At 37.3% G+C, this 14,272-nt stretch overlaps 1 protein-coding gene across 1 annotated transcript; it reads right to left on the reverse strand.

Annotated features, from left to right (window-relative positions):
- Nucleotides 1-3,410: 3,410 nt before the first annotated feature.
- On the reverse strand, nucleotides 3,411-11,684 carry klf4 (Kruppel like factor 4). The gene is made up of 5 exons (XM_039663976.2): nucleotides 11,446-11,684; nucleotides 11,196-11,310; nucleotides 9,254-9,980; nucleotides 7,898-8,062; nucleotides 3,411-6,199 (listed from the first exon to the last, which is right to left on the reverse strand). The coding sequence occupies exons 1-5, from the start codon at nucleotides 11,448-11,450 to the stop codon at nucleotides 6,024-6,026; spliced, it is 1,188 nt and encodes a 395-aa protein (XP_039519910.2). The 5' UTR covers nucleotides 11,451-11,684; the 3' UTR covers nucleotides 3,411-6,023.
- Between the last annotated feature and the right edge of the window lie 2,588 nt (nucleotides 11,685-14,272).

Consider the following 14,272-nt stretch of genomic DNA (forward strand, 5'->3'; position numbering starts at 1 on the left):
CATAGCAGGTTCAAGAGGCTTGTGGAATGTGTTTTCCTTGAATTCGGAATCAGGATTCATCAGGACTTTTGCTTTAATCATATTATCATTGTCCCTGTTCAGGACAGCTTTTTTTTGCTCTCTCTCTCTCTCTCTCTCTCTCTCTCTCTCTCTCTCTCTCTCGCTCTCTCTCTCTCTCTCTCTCTCTCTCTCTCTCTCTCTCTCTTTCTCTCTTATCTTTCACTCACTCAAGTTGACCGTTAATAGGGTTCGAAAATACTTAAACTGCAGTTTTAAATCGCAGTAAAGATTTTTAAATAAGCAAAAGAGTTATATAAAATTGGTTCCTTTCTTTATGAAATTATCAGTAAAGGATATCGGCTCTTGTTGTTGATGTTTTGAGTAATACTGATACATTCAGGCCTTTCATATAGACATTATACCATTAAATGCATGTATATGACTTACATCGTTTGACATAGTTTGGACGTCAATATCACTATACTGTAATTTTTACAGGGAAATAAATGTTTTCGACGATAAATACCTTTTCTTGATCTTATGCTGTTTTGTCGCGAGGAGCGTATGTTTTATTGCATTAAAAACGAGCAAATGAGAGACAGATTAAGCTGTATACACACATAAAAGACCCTTATAACGCACGTAATGTCTTAAACCTCAAATAGACCATATTTAGAATAACGTTATGAGCGGAAATGGGAAATTAACACTCGGCACCTTTTTTTGGCCGTTTTTTATGGGTGGCGAGTTTGCAGTATTTTACAGTAATAATGCAAGTGAGTATGTCCCTTTTAAAAAAGAAATAAAAATGACAAAAGTGTTGTAAAAATCATGTCGCAGACGTCTGACTGAAACATGAACACGTGAACAGAATTGCGCGCGCCTGCGACAGAAATGGCGCGAAATCTTGCAAAAGTTAGGGCAAACGTGAGCGATAACGAGAACTTTAAAATGGACGTTACATAAAGGTAAGTAAAAAATGATTTAAAAATACGTTGTATAATTGAAATATTACAACAAAATATGCTAAGAAATAAAGACGAACTTCAAAGGCGGCCGTAGAGAGTTATCTAAATCGTTGGTAAATCATATTTTTAAAGAAATTGAGATATTTGGTCAGACCTGATTTCTCAAGCATTCGCCTCACATTTAATTTTTGCGTCTTACATTTCAGGTGTGTTTGGGTAAGACGTGCTTTAATTATAGTATCAGGCCACATTTTGTTTTAATATAAAAAAAAAAAAACACTGAATTGAGCCTCGGTTGAACCAGATGTCAAGGAATGATGACCATCTTTGCTTCATATCGAGGCCCATTTCCACAACATTAGAAACAAATGCTTTGGAAATTTTAATTAAGATGTAAATGTCATTAAAAAACCCGTAATATTATGTCATAATATAATTTTGTCGTAATTATGATTTAACAATGCATGGCTGTAAGTTGTTCTAAACCTGTATGAGTTTCGTTCTTTTGTGGAAGTTTAGTATTTTTCTTTTCTTCTACTCACATTCTTCTTGAAAAAAAAAAAACTATTTTGTTCCACAGAACAAAGAACAACACACAGATTTAGAACAAGTTGAGGGTGAATAAATTATGACACAATTTGTATTTTCTGGCTGAGTTCATCCTCCAGGGGGCGCTGTTGCCCGCGACTGGAAACAAGCCTATGCATTTATTCAGTGTATTAAATATATTTCCCTGTTGCCGCTTAGAGGTGAATAAATACACAGCATAGCTAGGGAAATATTTAAAAGAATATTAAATATTTTTAATGCAATAAATTCCAGCATATTTTTTTTTTAATAAAAGTTACAGTTTTTCTCGATTGTTTACACATATTTCCTGCAAGTATGCCTCATACTCTCAGAACTCTACACACAAATCCAAAAACACACACACACACAATCGGCAAAACCCCTCAAATTCCAGTGCAAAATGAAACTTTACATTAAAAACAATGTTATATATTCTCAAAATGTTATTTTGTTTTCAAATAACACACAAACCATTATATGAATAGACATTTATAAGAACCAGTTCTGATGTGCTCAATGTAAAACACCATGATCAATGGAAAACACTTCTTCTCCATTCATCATAAGGACTTAGGCCTTTTTTGTTCAGTGTTACACTTACTACAGACATTACATAGATAAGTTTGTTGTAAAATATTTGAGAATATTGTTGTCCAGTACACACAAATAGACGGTAACAAATATATTTTGTTTTCCCACAAAAACAATGGGAGATAGATCGCACATTTCATACATCCCAACCAATACAAAGTTGCACATACAGGGTCTACATACAAAACAGAAAAAAAAATTATGCTGTTAAAGTAAAAAAAAAAAAAACGAAATAAATATCTATGCTGCATCCTCTCTTCGGTTTTGGTATTTTATGCTAAAGCTCTGATTGGTAATTGTAAAACTGTGTGACGTCTGACGTGTGTTTTGCCCATGTGACGAGTCAGCGTGAATATTTGAAGCGTGTTCCTCGATCGTGAAAAAAAGAGATTTTCTGCATGAAAATTGTGCCAAATGCAGAGAATTTGTGTGTAGTGTTTTGAAAAAAGTGTGTTTTAGAACTGCAATTTGAGTGTAAAGCAGGAATTGTGCTTGTAGTTTAGCCGAATTGGTTCAGGGGGTTGGTGAATGAGTTACATGGTCACTGTGTCTCAAATGCCAGAATTTGTGTGTAAACAATTGAGAAAAACTGTAATACATGTGCACACATATGCTCATAAACTAAAGCTGCCAACGAAAAATCAAAGCAATATTTCATTACTTTCCCCTCACATGTTATTTTGAAAAGTGTGTTGACTGGATCTAATCTGGATAAAAAGTCATAAAAACATCAGCAAGTTAGTGATCGTTGACGAGGATATTCGGCATGTCTTCAAATATACAAAAGCAAGCCAAAACATCATTTTGTCTGATATCCACTGCATACGAACACACTTCTCTAATGGACAGACATATAGTCTGTAAATAATAATAATGGTGTCGAAGGGAATAATATTAATAGTTTCATTGAGTTATGAGGCATAATGAATCAGTTTAGTTTATAATTAGAAGGAAACCTGTTCATTTTTTAATAATTAATAGATTATTAAAATATCTTAATATCCAAATATTTTAATTGATTTGTTGACATTAGGGTATTATGTAATACAAATGAATCGTATTTTGAAAACACTTAAGGTTCTTTAAAATGAACTAAGAATGAACAATTTACAGAATCTTAATTAATATTAATGTTAACATTTACTAATACGTTATTAAAACCAAAGTTTTATTAGTTAATAGACTGTGAACTAACATGAACAGGAACTTCATAGCAATTTAATAACCCGATTAAGCAGATTAACGTCTGCCTTGATCACACATTAATCACCAGACAGAAAATGTAAGTCACATACCTTTTATTTTTGGTTTATTATTGGATTGCATTCATACATAAAATACAAAAAAACCTTAATGAAAATATTTACAAAATGTACAAAATGTAAGATTATATTACATGAATCTGACTATAAACAAAACAACTTTGTTCAGAGTTATTTTTTGTTGTTTCTTATATAAAAATATGCATGTCTTACATATCAAAATTATTGCACCTTGCAACTCTTATCTTTGGTACCGCACTGAACACGCCGGCCGATACTCCTGTAACACACTTATAAATTATTCTGTACCTGAAATTAATGGCTTTTAGAGAGAGCAACAAAACAATCCAGTCGACGAATCAGTGTTTGAGGATCGAGTGATGGAATGTGGGTCAATTAAAGGCCTCTTTAATACATAATCAGGGTTTGAAATTAATTATTCACTCACCGGACAATTTGGCTACAATAAGGGTGAAACTCGAACCATTAGAATATTGTGAAATATATATTACAATTATAGCTTACAGCTTATGAAAACTGAATTTTGAATTTGGGGTTTTCATAAGCTGTAAGCCATGATCATCCCAATTATAACAAATAAAGGCTTGAAATATCTCACTTTGCATGTAATGAGTCTATATAATATATTAGTTTCACCTTTAAGTTGAATCACTGAAATAAATGTACTTTTGCACCATATTCAAATTTTTCGAGTTTCACCTGTATTTTTAAGTTCCCAGACATTCTGAAATTCTACGAGCCAAAAGTAAAAAAGAAATAAACCAGAGTAACTATACGTCACAGGATATACGTAATATTTTGATTTCATACATTCATTCTTATTCTCCTCCCTTCCAAAATGTGTTTTAGATGGACAGATCAATACATTACAAAGAACAAAGAAATGTAGGATGTGAATGATACGAATGATTTTAATCTTCGCTATCGCTTCAATGCAAGCATTGTTATGTGGAGCGTAGTGATGAGTGTGTTCAAGTAAGCCAGATATGAGCAGATTCTTCGCTGTATTTAATATACAATGATGACAAATGTTGAGTATTTGCGCTAAATCTGCACAGATTTGGTTTGGCAAATGAGTAATAAGTAACTCGCCAAATTGGCTAGTGATTTTTCCCGCCACATTTGATTTTTCCCGCCACATTTGGCGAGTGTTAATTTCAAACCCTGCATATAATCTAATGTGTATCCCTGATATTCATATACTTCCAGTCTTTAGTTTGGCACTTGGCATCTCCAAGTTTTGTCGGTAAGTAGACGCACGTTCCAGTATTGTCCCAGCTCTCGAGTCACCAGCATGTTGGAAGACGACGACGACAAAAAAAAAGAAGAAAAAAAAATGAAGAAAAAGCAGAAATTCCCAACCCTGATGCTGTGAAAAACACAGCTTGTCGTAGAGTTTCACCGGCTACGTTTACATGCACAACTTTCCTTTTAATCTGAATGTAGTGTTTACATGAACGCTGAACATGTGATCGGGTTGATGTGCGTTTATACTTTAAATATTGTCATTTTGGTGATCAAAGATGAGTTTATATGTCATAAGCTTCAATCTGGATATATTGTTTGACATGCGCACGTGTTTCTGCTGTTTATGTGTAATAACTATTCACATGCACTGATTCTTTGTTTTAAACATCAGACTTAATATTTATTCATTTCTGGTCATAATTTGGAGATAATGAGCGCATGAGCCGTTGTGCCCTTGATTATATTTATTCTTTCGTCTGTGGATGAGTCTGAAGCCAGCACTGGTGGTGGTGATAATAGAAATATATAAATAATATACTGTAATTAATATGTTGTTGTTAATGTAGTGAAATAATAATGTAATTTTATAATGACGGGAAATTATACGACACTTTCAACAGGAACAACAGCTCGTTCTGTCATACTTCATTACGCTATTTCCACGTCATTACGCTGTTTCTATGGCATTTCAACACCATTTCAACGTCATTACGTCAAATCAACGCCATTACGCTATTTTACGTAATTTCAACGGCATTACGCCATTTCAATGTCATTACGCTATTTCTACGCCATTTCAACGTCATCATGTCATTTCAACGCCATTACGCTATTTCTGCGACATTTCAACGTCATTATGCTATTTCTACGTCATTTCAATGCCATTAGGCTATTTCTACGCCATTTGAACATCATCATGCCATTTCAAAGTCATTACGCCATTTGAACATCATCACGCTATTTCTTTGTCAGTTCAATCAACATCATCACGCTATTTCAACGCCATTTGTACACTATTTAAACATCATCACGCCATTTGTAAGCTATTTCAAATGTCATCACGCCATTTGTACGTCATCGCTCATGCTCAGTCTTTCAGTTCCGATTTTCAATCCGATCAAGTTTTCACATGTTCTCTCAATCGAATTAGAAAAAGAATAAACACTCCTTTACATCGGATTGAAATCTAATTGGGATCGAGCTCAATCGGATAGATTCATGCGTTTACATGAAGGCTTTTAGTGATTGAGCTGATTACTAACGGATTCCTTAGCTTGCATGTAAACGTAGCCGCTGACTCTTTTTCAAAGGCAACACTTGGTTCTCCAGTCTCTCCACTGGGGTTGTGGTCCTCCAGGTTTGGTTATAGATGGCGCTTCATGTGCAGTGCGAGGTGGTCGGAACGGGAGAATGCTCGGTCGCACTTCTGGCACTGGAACGGTCGGTGTCCCGTGTGTTTTCGGTAGTGCCTCGTGAGCTCGTCCGAGCGGGCGAACTTCCAGCCACATCCCTCCCAGTCACAGTGATACGGCTTTTCTCCTAAACAAAAACATATGCAACAGTTAGCGCTTTACCCTCAGGTGCTAACGAGAACAATCACACACAATTAAAGAGAGGGAGAGGCCATTCAGGTGTTGCTCGTCCTTTGGTTTATTGAATAGAAGGGGAAGTCAAACACAGGGTTGTGGTTTATTTCATCAGGGATCAGTATTAACCTGCTGTTCGACTAGCAGAACACCTGCCAACTGAACTCTCCCTCTTCAGATCGGCATTACAGCACATGTGTGTCAAACAGGGCTTGGGAAGCGAAAAGCGAATACTTGAGGTCAGGAATCGGATACCTGTTATAAAATTAAAATTGCGATTCCAATTCCTTTGTGAGGATTTCAAGATGAGAGATATTAGGCATTGAAAACTGTGTCGTCTCATGCTTGAATGGTTTAAAATCACATTTTCTGCGCACGTTTTGGGTCTGCAGCTCTTAAACTGATTATCAATATTAATAACTAATATTCCTCCCGTCTCTATAATAACACTAATCAAACAACACAAGACAAAGAGAAAATTCCCTTACTCTTCACTGAATAACTTTTGTAACAGTGTATATTTATATAAAATATAGTTAATGATTAAACACAGTGCGGTGCAATGATTAATTGCATCCAAAATAAAAGTTTGTGTTTACATAATATGTGTGTGTACTGTGTATAATTATTTTGTATATACAAATACACACATGCATGCATGTATGTATTTAAGAAATATTTGCATGTATATATACACTGTATATATGAAGAGTTCAGATGCAAAAGCCTCTAAGTACCATTTGAAATTTTCTTCTAGAATGATCATTTTTATCAAGCTTGTATATTTAAGTTCAGTAATTTCACTTAAATGGCAATGATAATTACCTATTAATTGTTATTTAAGTGAAATCACTGAACTTAAATATACAAGTTTGATAAAAATCATCATTAAAGAAGAAAATTTCAAATGGCATTTAGAGGCTTTTGCATCTGAACTCTTCATATATTTATACATATTTTATATTAGATCTAAATATACATATTTTATACATAACATTTTTCTTAAATACATATACAAAATAATAATTATACACAGTACACACACATATTATGTAAACACAAACTTTTATTTTGGATGTGATAATCATTGCACAGCACTATTTTGTAACTTTATTTGTATTGTATATTTCATTTATAATGTGCAGTGTTGTTTTACATTTAATACATTTTCTGAACCTGGAAATCTTAAAACACTTTATTTCAAACGTATTTTTGTTCAGTTCTATTTATTTGTTGAGATTGCTAATTGTTTCCAGTTGTTTTTTTTAATTGTCAAGTCATTACTTGTCTTTAATAATGCTTGAAGTGTATATTAGTTCAGCTAGTGTTTTTATGGTGTTCTTAAACCACTGGCAAGCGTTCCTTGTGTTCTTCAGCTGATGATTTCTGCTCATGATATACAGCTACAATTAAATGTTCATTAATCAGCCAGTGAAGCTGAACACACATCTGATGTTTTCAGGACTGTTAACGACAGCAAGAAAGATGCCAGGCCTGTTCCCTCATCAGCTCAGCCTCTGATTGGTCCAGCCGTTGTGATTGACAGGGGGATCGACCAACCCACTAACACTGTGGATGCCACAGGGGCGGATCAATCTGACCAATCCAAGAGACCGATTCAGAACCAAGCAGAGGAAGGACAGACACTGACCTGTGTGAGTCCTGTGGTGGGCTTTGAGATGCGAGCTCTTGGTGTATGTTTTCCCGCAGCCTGCGTAATCGCATGTGTGTGTCGCGATCCGCTTCCTCGGCCAGGAGCGGCGACCCCGCTTGGGCTTGGACTCTTCCGGCAAACCCTCAGCTGGAGAAATCAGCTCTGCCAAAGAAAAAAAAATGGGCAAAATTAGCTATATAGACTAAAGCCACTGTTTGCGCCAACAATCCACCTGTCACTCAAGTGGCCACGCCCTTAATTATGCAGAACTTTAAACTGAAAATATTCACATATTCACTGTCCTCAGTCATCATGAAGGGCAACATTAGCTATAAAGGCCAAAACCTTTTTTTTGCCCCAGACTATATACATGTTTTTTAGCTGTAAAGTTGGGCATTTTAACACGCGACCCCGCGTGTATGGGATTGAGTCTCTTCTGCAGCCGGCCTCTAGTGGCCATCGGAGGAACTGCAGGTTAACTCACTCAGTGTTTGATACAAGAGAGAGGGAGGTTAACGCTTGGTTAAAACTTAGTGCTTAAAATGACTGCTTTGGTTGAGCTTTGACAGAAAGCAGTCGTCTGACTGACACAGATGTTAACAGCATTATTGTCATGCAGAGCAATCCTGTTCCTGGAGCTCCCAGCCCAATCAAACACTTCAGCTAGTGGATTCAGAGGACCCGGGGCACAGACAGGTGTGTACGAGTGAAAAAGTCACAGTGAAAAATTTTACATTACGTTTTTTTTTTTTAGAATTTTTTACTTCAACGGAATTTAACAAAACTTGGCAAAGGCATTTGTTTTAGCTGTTATGTGAACACCAAAAATCATGGACATGATTAAACAGGGTAAATGGTCCTGTAAAAAATAGTCACTTGCGCTCCTCACGGTAAAAAATGAGCGAGTTTCCTCTAGTGGAAGCGTTTGGTACTGCAGCCGAACAACATCTCACTGGAATTTGGACGTTTTTGAGTAAAATGTGATTTTAAAATATATATTTCATATACAAATTTAAAATAGTATTTTTGTGCAGTTTCCATAACAATACTCGTAAATTCTGTTACTTTTAAAAAAACTTCTTTCACTTCAGCAATAATCTGCCAAGTGTCATCTTTGAGATCAAACTGCAGTCTGTTACTTTAATTAAAGCATTCAACAATTACAACAGTTTAAGTTAGAAATGAAATTTTTAGGTTTATGCTCAAATTTAATAAATGGATTATAAATACAGAATAAATATAATTAAGTATAAAAAAATAATATAGAACATTCATTTCATTTCATTCATTTTTGACCGACATGCGAAATGCACCAATGGGTTAAAGGTCAAATGGGTAATAGTAGTGACTGACCTTGGTACTGAGCAGGAGGCTGCGGAAAACCAGAATAACCGGAATAGCCCAGAGATAATGAAGGCTCTCCCAACACCTGAGCTTGAGGATGCTCGTCCGGAGAGAGAGAAGAAGTGGAAGATCGACCCGTGCCGAAACCGTGAGGATCCAACAGCGTTCTCGGACCGACCCCGGAGCCAGAGTTCAATCCCAAGTGAATATCCATGGGTCGGGAGATGCTGCAAGTGCTAGGACACTCCTGTTTAATCGGAGGACATACGATCGGCACAGAAGACGTGTCCAACATTAACCCGCCCTTGCTGATGCTGTAATCACTCATGTCCCTGGTGGTCTTCACCACAAATTTCCCTTGGAGGCTCGTGGGATGAAGATACGCAGGATCCAGCTCCGGTCTCATCAACTCCGCGACGAAACCTCCAGAGGGAGACACGTCGCTGATGTCCGGTATGTTGTACAACATGTTGTTGTCCTGGTCCTGAGGAGAGGGCATCTGATAGGTGTAGGACGACGGGGACGGAGGGAGAGGTCTGGACGTCGAGGCCTCCTGTTGCTGTTGTTGCTGTTGTTGTTTTTGAAACATGCTGTTCGACAGAATAAAATCATAGTCCAATTGGTCGAGCTCTTCCGGTTCCCTCTTGGTCATGACGGATGGGACGTCAAGGTCAGTGCAAGTCCCGCCTGAAGACATGCAGGGGTGTTTCAGCTGACACATGTCCTCCATCCATCTCTTATTTCAAACACAGACATGCAGAGACAGGGAATAAGACAAGGTGAGTCTCACAGACGTATTCAGCAAACATTTATTCTTGCATGCTAAATAATCAGCAAAATATCATGTTGATTTTAATCTGATGTTATGAATTATTAAAAGACTCTTAAATCCACCATTATGTTGCCAACTAAGAGAATCCACCCTGAAGTGGACAAAGACGTAATCATCAAACATTTATTCTTGCATGGTAAATAATTGCCAAACTATCATGTTGATTTTAATCAACCTGGTTGTTCTGATGTTATGAATTATTGAAAGACCCTTTCATGCAGAATTATGTTTAAGAGAATCCCAACCTGGAGTGGACGATAAACTAAATAATAAGTCTCAAAGATGTAATTATTTAATGAATAAAATTAAAGGACGTTTATTCTTGAATGCTAAATAATCGCCAAACTATCAGTTGATTTTTTTTTTATGAATTGTTAAAAAACTCTTTCATTTAGCATTATGTTCTTAACAAAGAGAATCCCAACCTAAAGTTAAATAAGTCAATGTCTCAAAAACGTAATTATCAAATGCGGACGTTTATTCTTGCATGCTAAATAATTGCCAAACTATGTTGATTTTAGTCTGATGTTATTAATTATTAATAGACACTTTCATAGGTTTCCAACTTAGAAAATCCAACCTGAAGTGGAGGATAAATAATAAGTTTCAAAGACGTAATTATCAAATGCGAACGTTTATTCTTGCATGCTAAATAATTGCCAAACTATGTTGATTTTAGTCTGATGTTATTAATTATTAATAGACACTTTCATGCAGAATTAGGTTTCCGACTTAGAAAATCCAACCTGAAGTGGAGGATAAATAATAAGTTTCAAAGACGTAATTATCAAATGCGAACGTTTATTTTTGCATGCTAAATAATCGCCAAACTATCAGTTGATTTTAATCTGATGTTATGCCTTAAGTGCAGGACTGTTTTTATTTTTCCAGCTATAGTGCCTTAAGGACAATCCAACCTGGGGTGTGAGTTAAGGAAGACTGTCGGACAGCGCGAGGAGCTCGCGAGGTTCACGCCTCTGCCCCGCGCGTCGCTCGAGGAATATTATATATGAGCCGATGACATAATCTCACCTGCAGCGGAATTTCGCGAGTAAAGCGCCTGAATGTGCGCGTGAACTGATTGCTGACCATCACCTGTCTGATAGATGAGATACTCACCGAACTGGCATTTCCAGGTCCAATAATGGCATTGTGCTTCACATCAGCAAAGCTGGAGATCGAGGGCAAAAGCGTGCCGCTCAGAGCCATACTGTCAAACTCACTCGGTGGCTGCCTGCAATTGAAGAAAAAAGGTAAAAATAAAAGAAAAAATAATCCTAGTCACGCTGCTGGGCTGTGGAAAACTATCGCTCCTAAACATGACACAAAAGCCCAAAGGAAAAAAGTATTGGAGAAGTGCAAAACGCACCTCATGAGTCCAGTCAAAATATGAAATCCTCAGTCTTTTAATTCTGCAACACTGACAGTAATGTCCAACGCGCGCGTCAGACGCGTGTCCGTGCCATGTCGATGGACACGCGCATCAGAACCCGGCTCGGTTTCGTTTCGTCGGGGAATCCCTGTCTATCGGTTCCCTCTCAGTGCCATTCGGGACGCGCTCGTTCTCCGCGCTGTGGACTCGAGTGAGTGAGTTGTCAAACTAGGGCTTTCCTCGCCTAGTTCTTAAACCCCGGACACGCCCCTCGTCGCCAGGCAACCGAAGGAAAAAACACGGCGTGACGTCATTCAGAAGAGAAAAAATAATAAAAAATCTGGCAGCGCGCCGGTATTTTGTATCCACACAAACATGTGCGTGTTAGCAACCGGGACTCACTCGAGGAACAATCAGTGGTGAACAAAAAAAAGAAAAAAAAAAAAGAAAAGTTGGCGAGTGTTAGTGCTCGAGCAGAAAAGTAGTTTGATGTGTTTTGTAAAGTGTGTGTGTGTGTTACCTGTGACACCTGTTCGTGCGTAATGAGTTTAAACCCAAACTGCTCCTGTCCTGTGAGGCGTGGCTGTAATTAACGCTAATTATACCGCAATGCACAGGACAATAGCTGACCGAAATGTGTGGATTTCTTCCGTGATGAAATTCATTCATTCATTCATTCATTCATTCATTCATGTTTATCAACAGATCATGAGTACAAATCTGTTGTTAATCCTGATTATTTCAGGTCTTATGTGAGCATTCTCACTTGTTAGTATATATTTTTTTATAATTATACTTATCTTTGCACATCATTTGTTTTTTTTAAATTCACATGCCCTGATCTTTAATCAGAAGATCCTTTCGCATCATCTCTTCTTTAATATGTTATTTTATGGAAATAATTACATCGTAAGCGAGTGTTGAGTTGTGTTTCGGTGTCTTGATGTTATCTTTCCTAAAATCTGAATCAAGAGGCACTAAATATATTTTTTTGCAGTGTGAATATCTGAGTGTGATGTTTCAGAAGGCATAAACTCGTCCCCGTTTCGGAGGATTTGCCATGTCTACAGTCGTGTTTGTATGAAGAGCAAACACAAGCGCTGAGACCATCCTGGTACATCAGGATCTAGTTCGTTTGGCTCTGTCAACAGCAGGCCTTCATTTAGACACACACACACACACACACACTGAAACGTCTCACTATGCTTACATGTCATGACTAGGCTAATGCAGATATAGAGAAATATTGATATGTGGATTGTGGAGTTCTTTGCTCTTTGAGCCTGACTGAATGAGTGCTTTAGGAAAGAGACGTTCTGCGGTTTTATCGAGTGCCATCGTCTGCTGTTTATTTACCCTCCTTTGCACTGATCTGCGATAAGCTTTCTCCATTTCGGAATGTGAAAATACCGCTTTCTGAAGAGCTCAACATGTGGGGTGATGAAACCGTGGCACTGCAAGAGCGGACATGATCTGCTGAGGTTATTATAAAGGCAGTTATGATTATTATAAAGGCTGTGATGATTATTTTAGGTTTTTTTTAATGAGCTTTTATGCACGAACATTCCTGAAGGACATCATTTCCCTGGCATGTGTGTGTGTTTGATGATTGACTCTGATAGTCATATGCGCTCTACCTGTGGGAACATCTTGACAGACTCACTATATCCAGGAATCAGAATGCAAATGAGATATTTAAATAAACAGGTGATTTTCCTTCAGTTAATTTGCATATGGTGGAGTTGGTGGAGGTAGATTAAGTTATACGATACTGCATAATCACTAACAAGTGTGTTCAATGATCCTGAATGAACAGTGGCTATCAGAGCAGCTTATGTTCGTTCAGTCACAATCAATCCTGAAAATATGAGTTTCACAGACGAGGCTTTACTAGTCCCAGACTGAAGTGCATGTTTGAGCTGTTTTACCTGAGAGCTTTTTGTAAAATATGATTGTTTTGTCTCAAGATGCATATCGGGAATTTTTATTTTCTAAAGCACATTTATAAAAGCTACTTAAATGGGCCTAATCCTGGTTTAATCTAAACCCTGTCTGTGGAACTAGGCCTATATTTATGCAGTTTTCTGCTTATTTATTTATTAAACTCTTGAGTTTTTCCTCAAATGCCTAAACTCTTCATTCTTCTGTTCTGTCCTAAGCTTTCATTCTCTTTATGCACATGCTTCCGTATCTGATTCTCATCAGAAACGTAGGCTTTGTTCATTTCTATATCTCACACTGCAAAAAAAATCCATTAAATTTACTGTAATAAAACGGCAGCTGAGGTTGCCAGAAATTTACTGTAAAAAATATGAAAGCAACATTTTAGATTTTACAGACGTAACTTAAATTTACAGTGAAAAATCGTATTTCACTATTGATATAATGTTAATTTACAGATCTGTTGAGGACTATTATCTGTTTGGTACCATCGTAGAACACTGACAACCACCAATTACAGCGGAGATGCGAGTCACATGACCAATCACAGCGGAGATGCAAGTCACATAACCAATCACAGCGGAGATGCGAGTCACATGATCAATCACAGCGGAGATACGTGTCACATGATCGATCACAGCGGAGATGCGAGTCACATGACCAATCACAGCGGAGATGCGAGTCACATGATCAATCACAGCGGAGATACGAGTCACATGACCAATCACAGCGGAGATGCGAGTCACATGATCAATCACAGCGGAGATACGTGTCACATGATCGATCACAGCGGAGATGCGAGTAACATGACCAATCACAGCGGAGATGTGAGTCACATGATCAATCACAGCGGAGATACGAGTCACATGACCAATCACAGCGG

Source organism: Pimephales promelas, chromosome 19 (assembly GCF_988280905.1).
Source record: "Pimephales promelas chromosome 19, fPimPro1.hap1.1, whole genome shotgun sequence".
Lineage (NCBI taxonomy): Eukaryota > Metazoa > Chordata > Actinopteri > Cypriniformes > Leuciscidae > Pimephales > Pimephales promelas.

Coding starts and splice junctions, on each gene's coding strand:
- klf4 (XM_039663976.2), bottom strand. Junction 9,981..11,195: donor GACCTGGAAATGCCAGTTCG/GTGAGTATCTCA, acceptor GTTTGAAATAAG/AGATGGATGGAGGACATGTG. Junction 6,200..7,897: donor CCACCACAGGACTCACACAG/GTCAGTGTCTGT, acceptor GTTTTTGTTTAG/GAGAAAAGCCGTATCACTGT.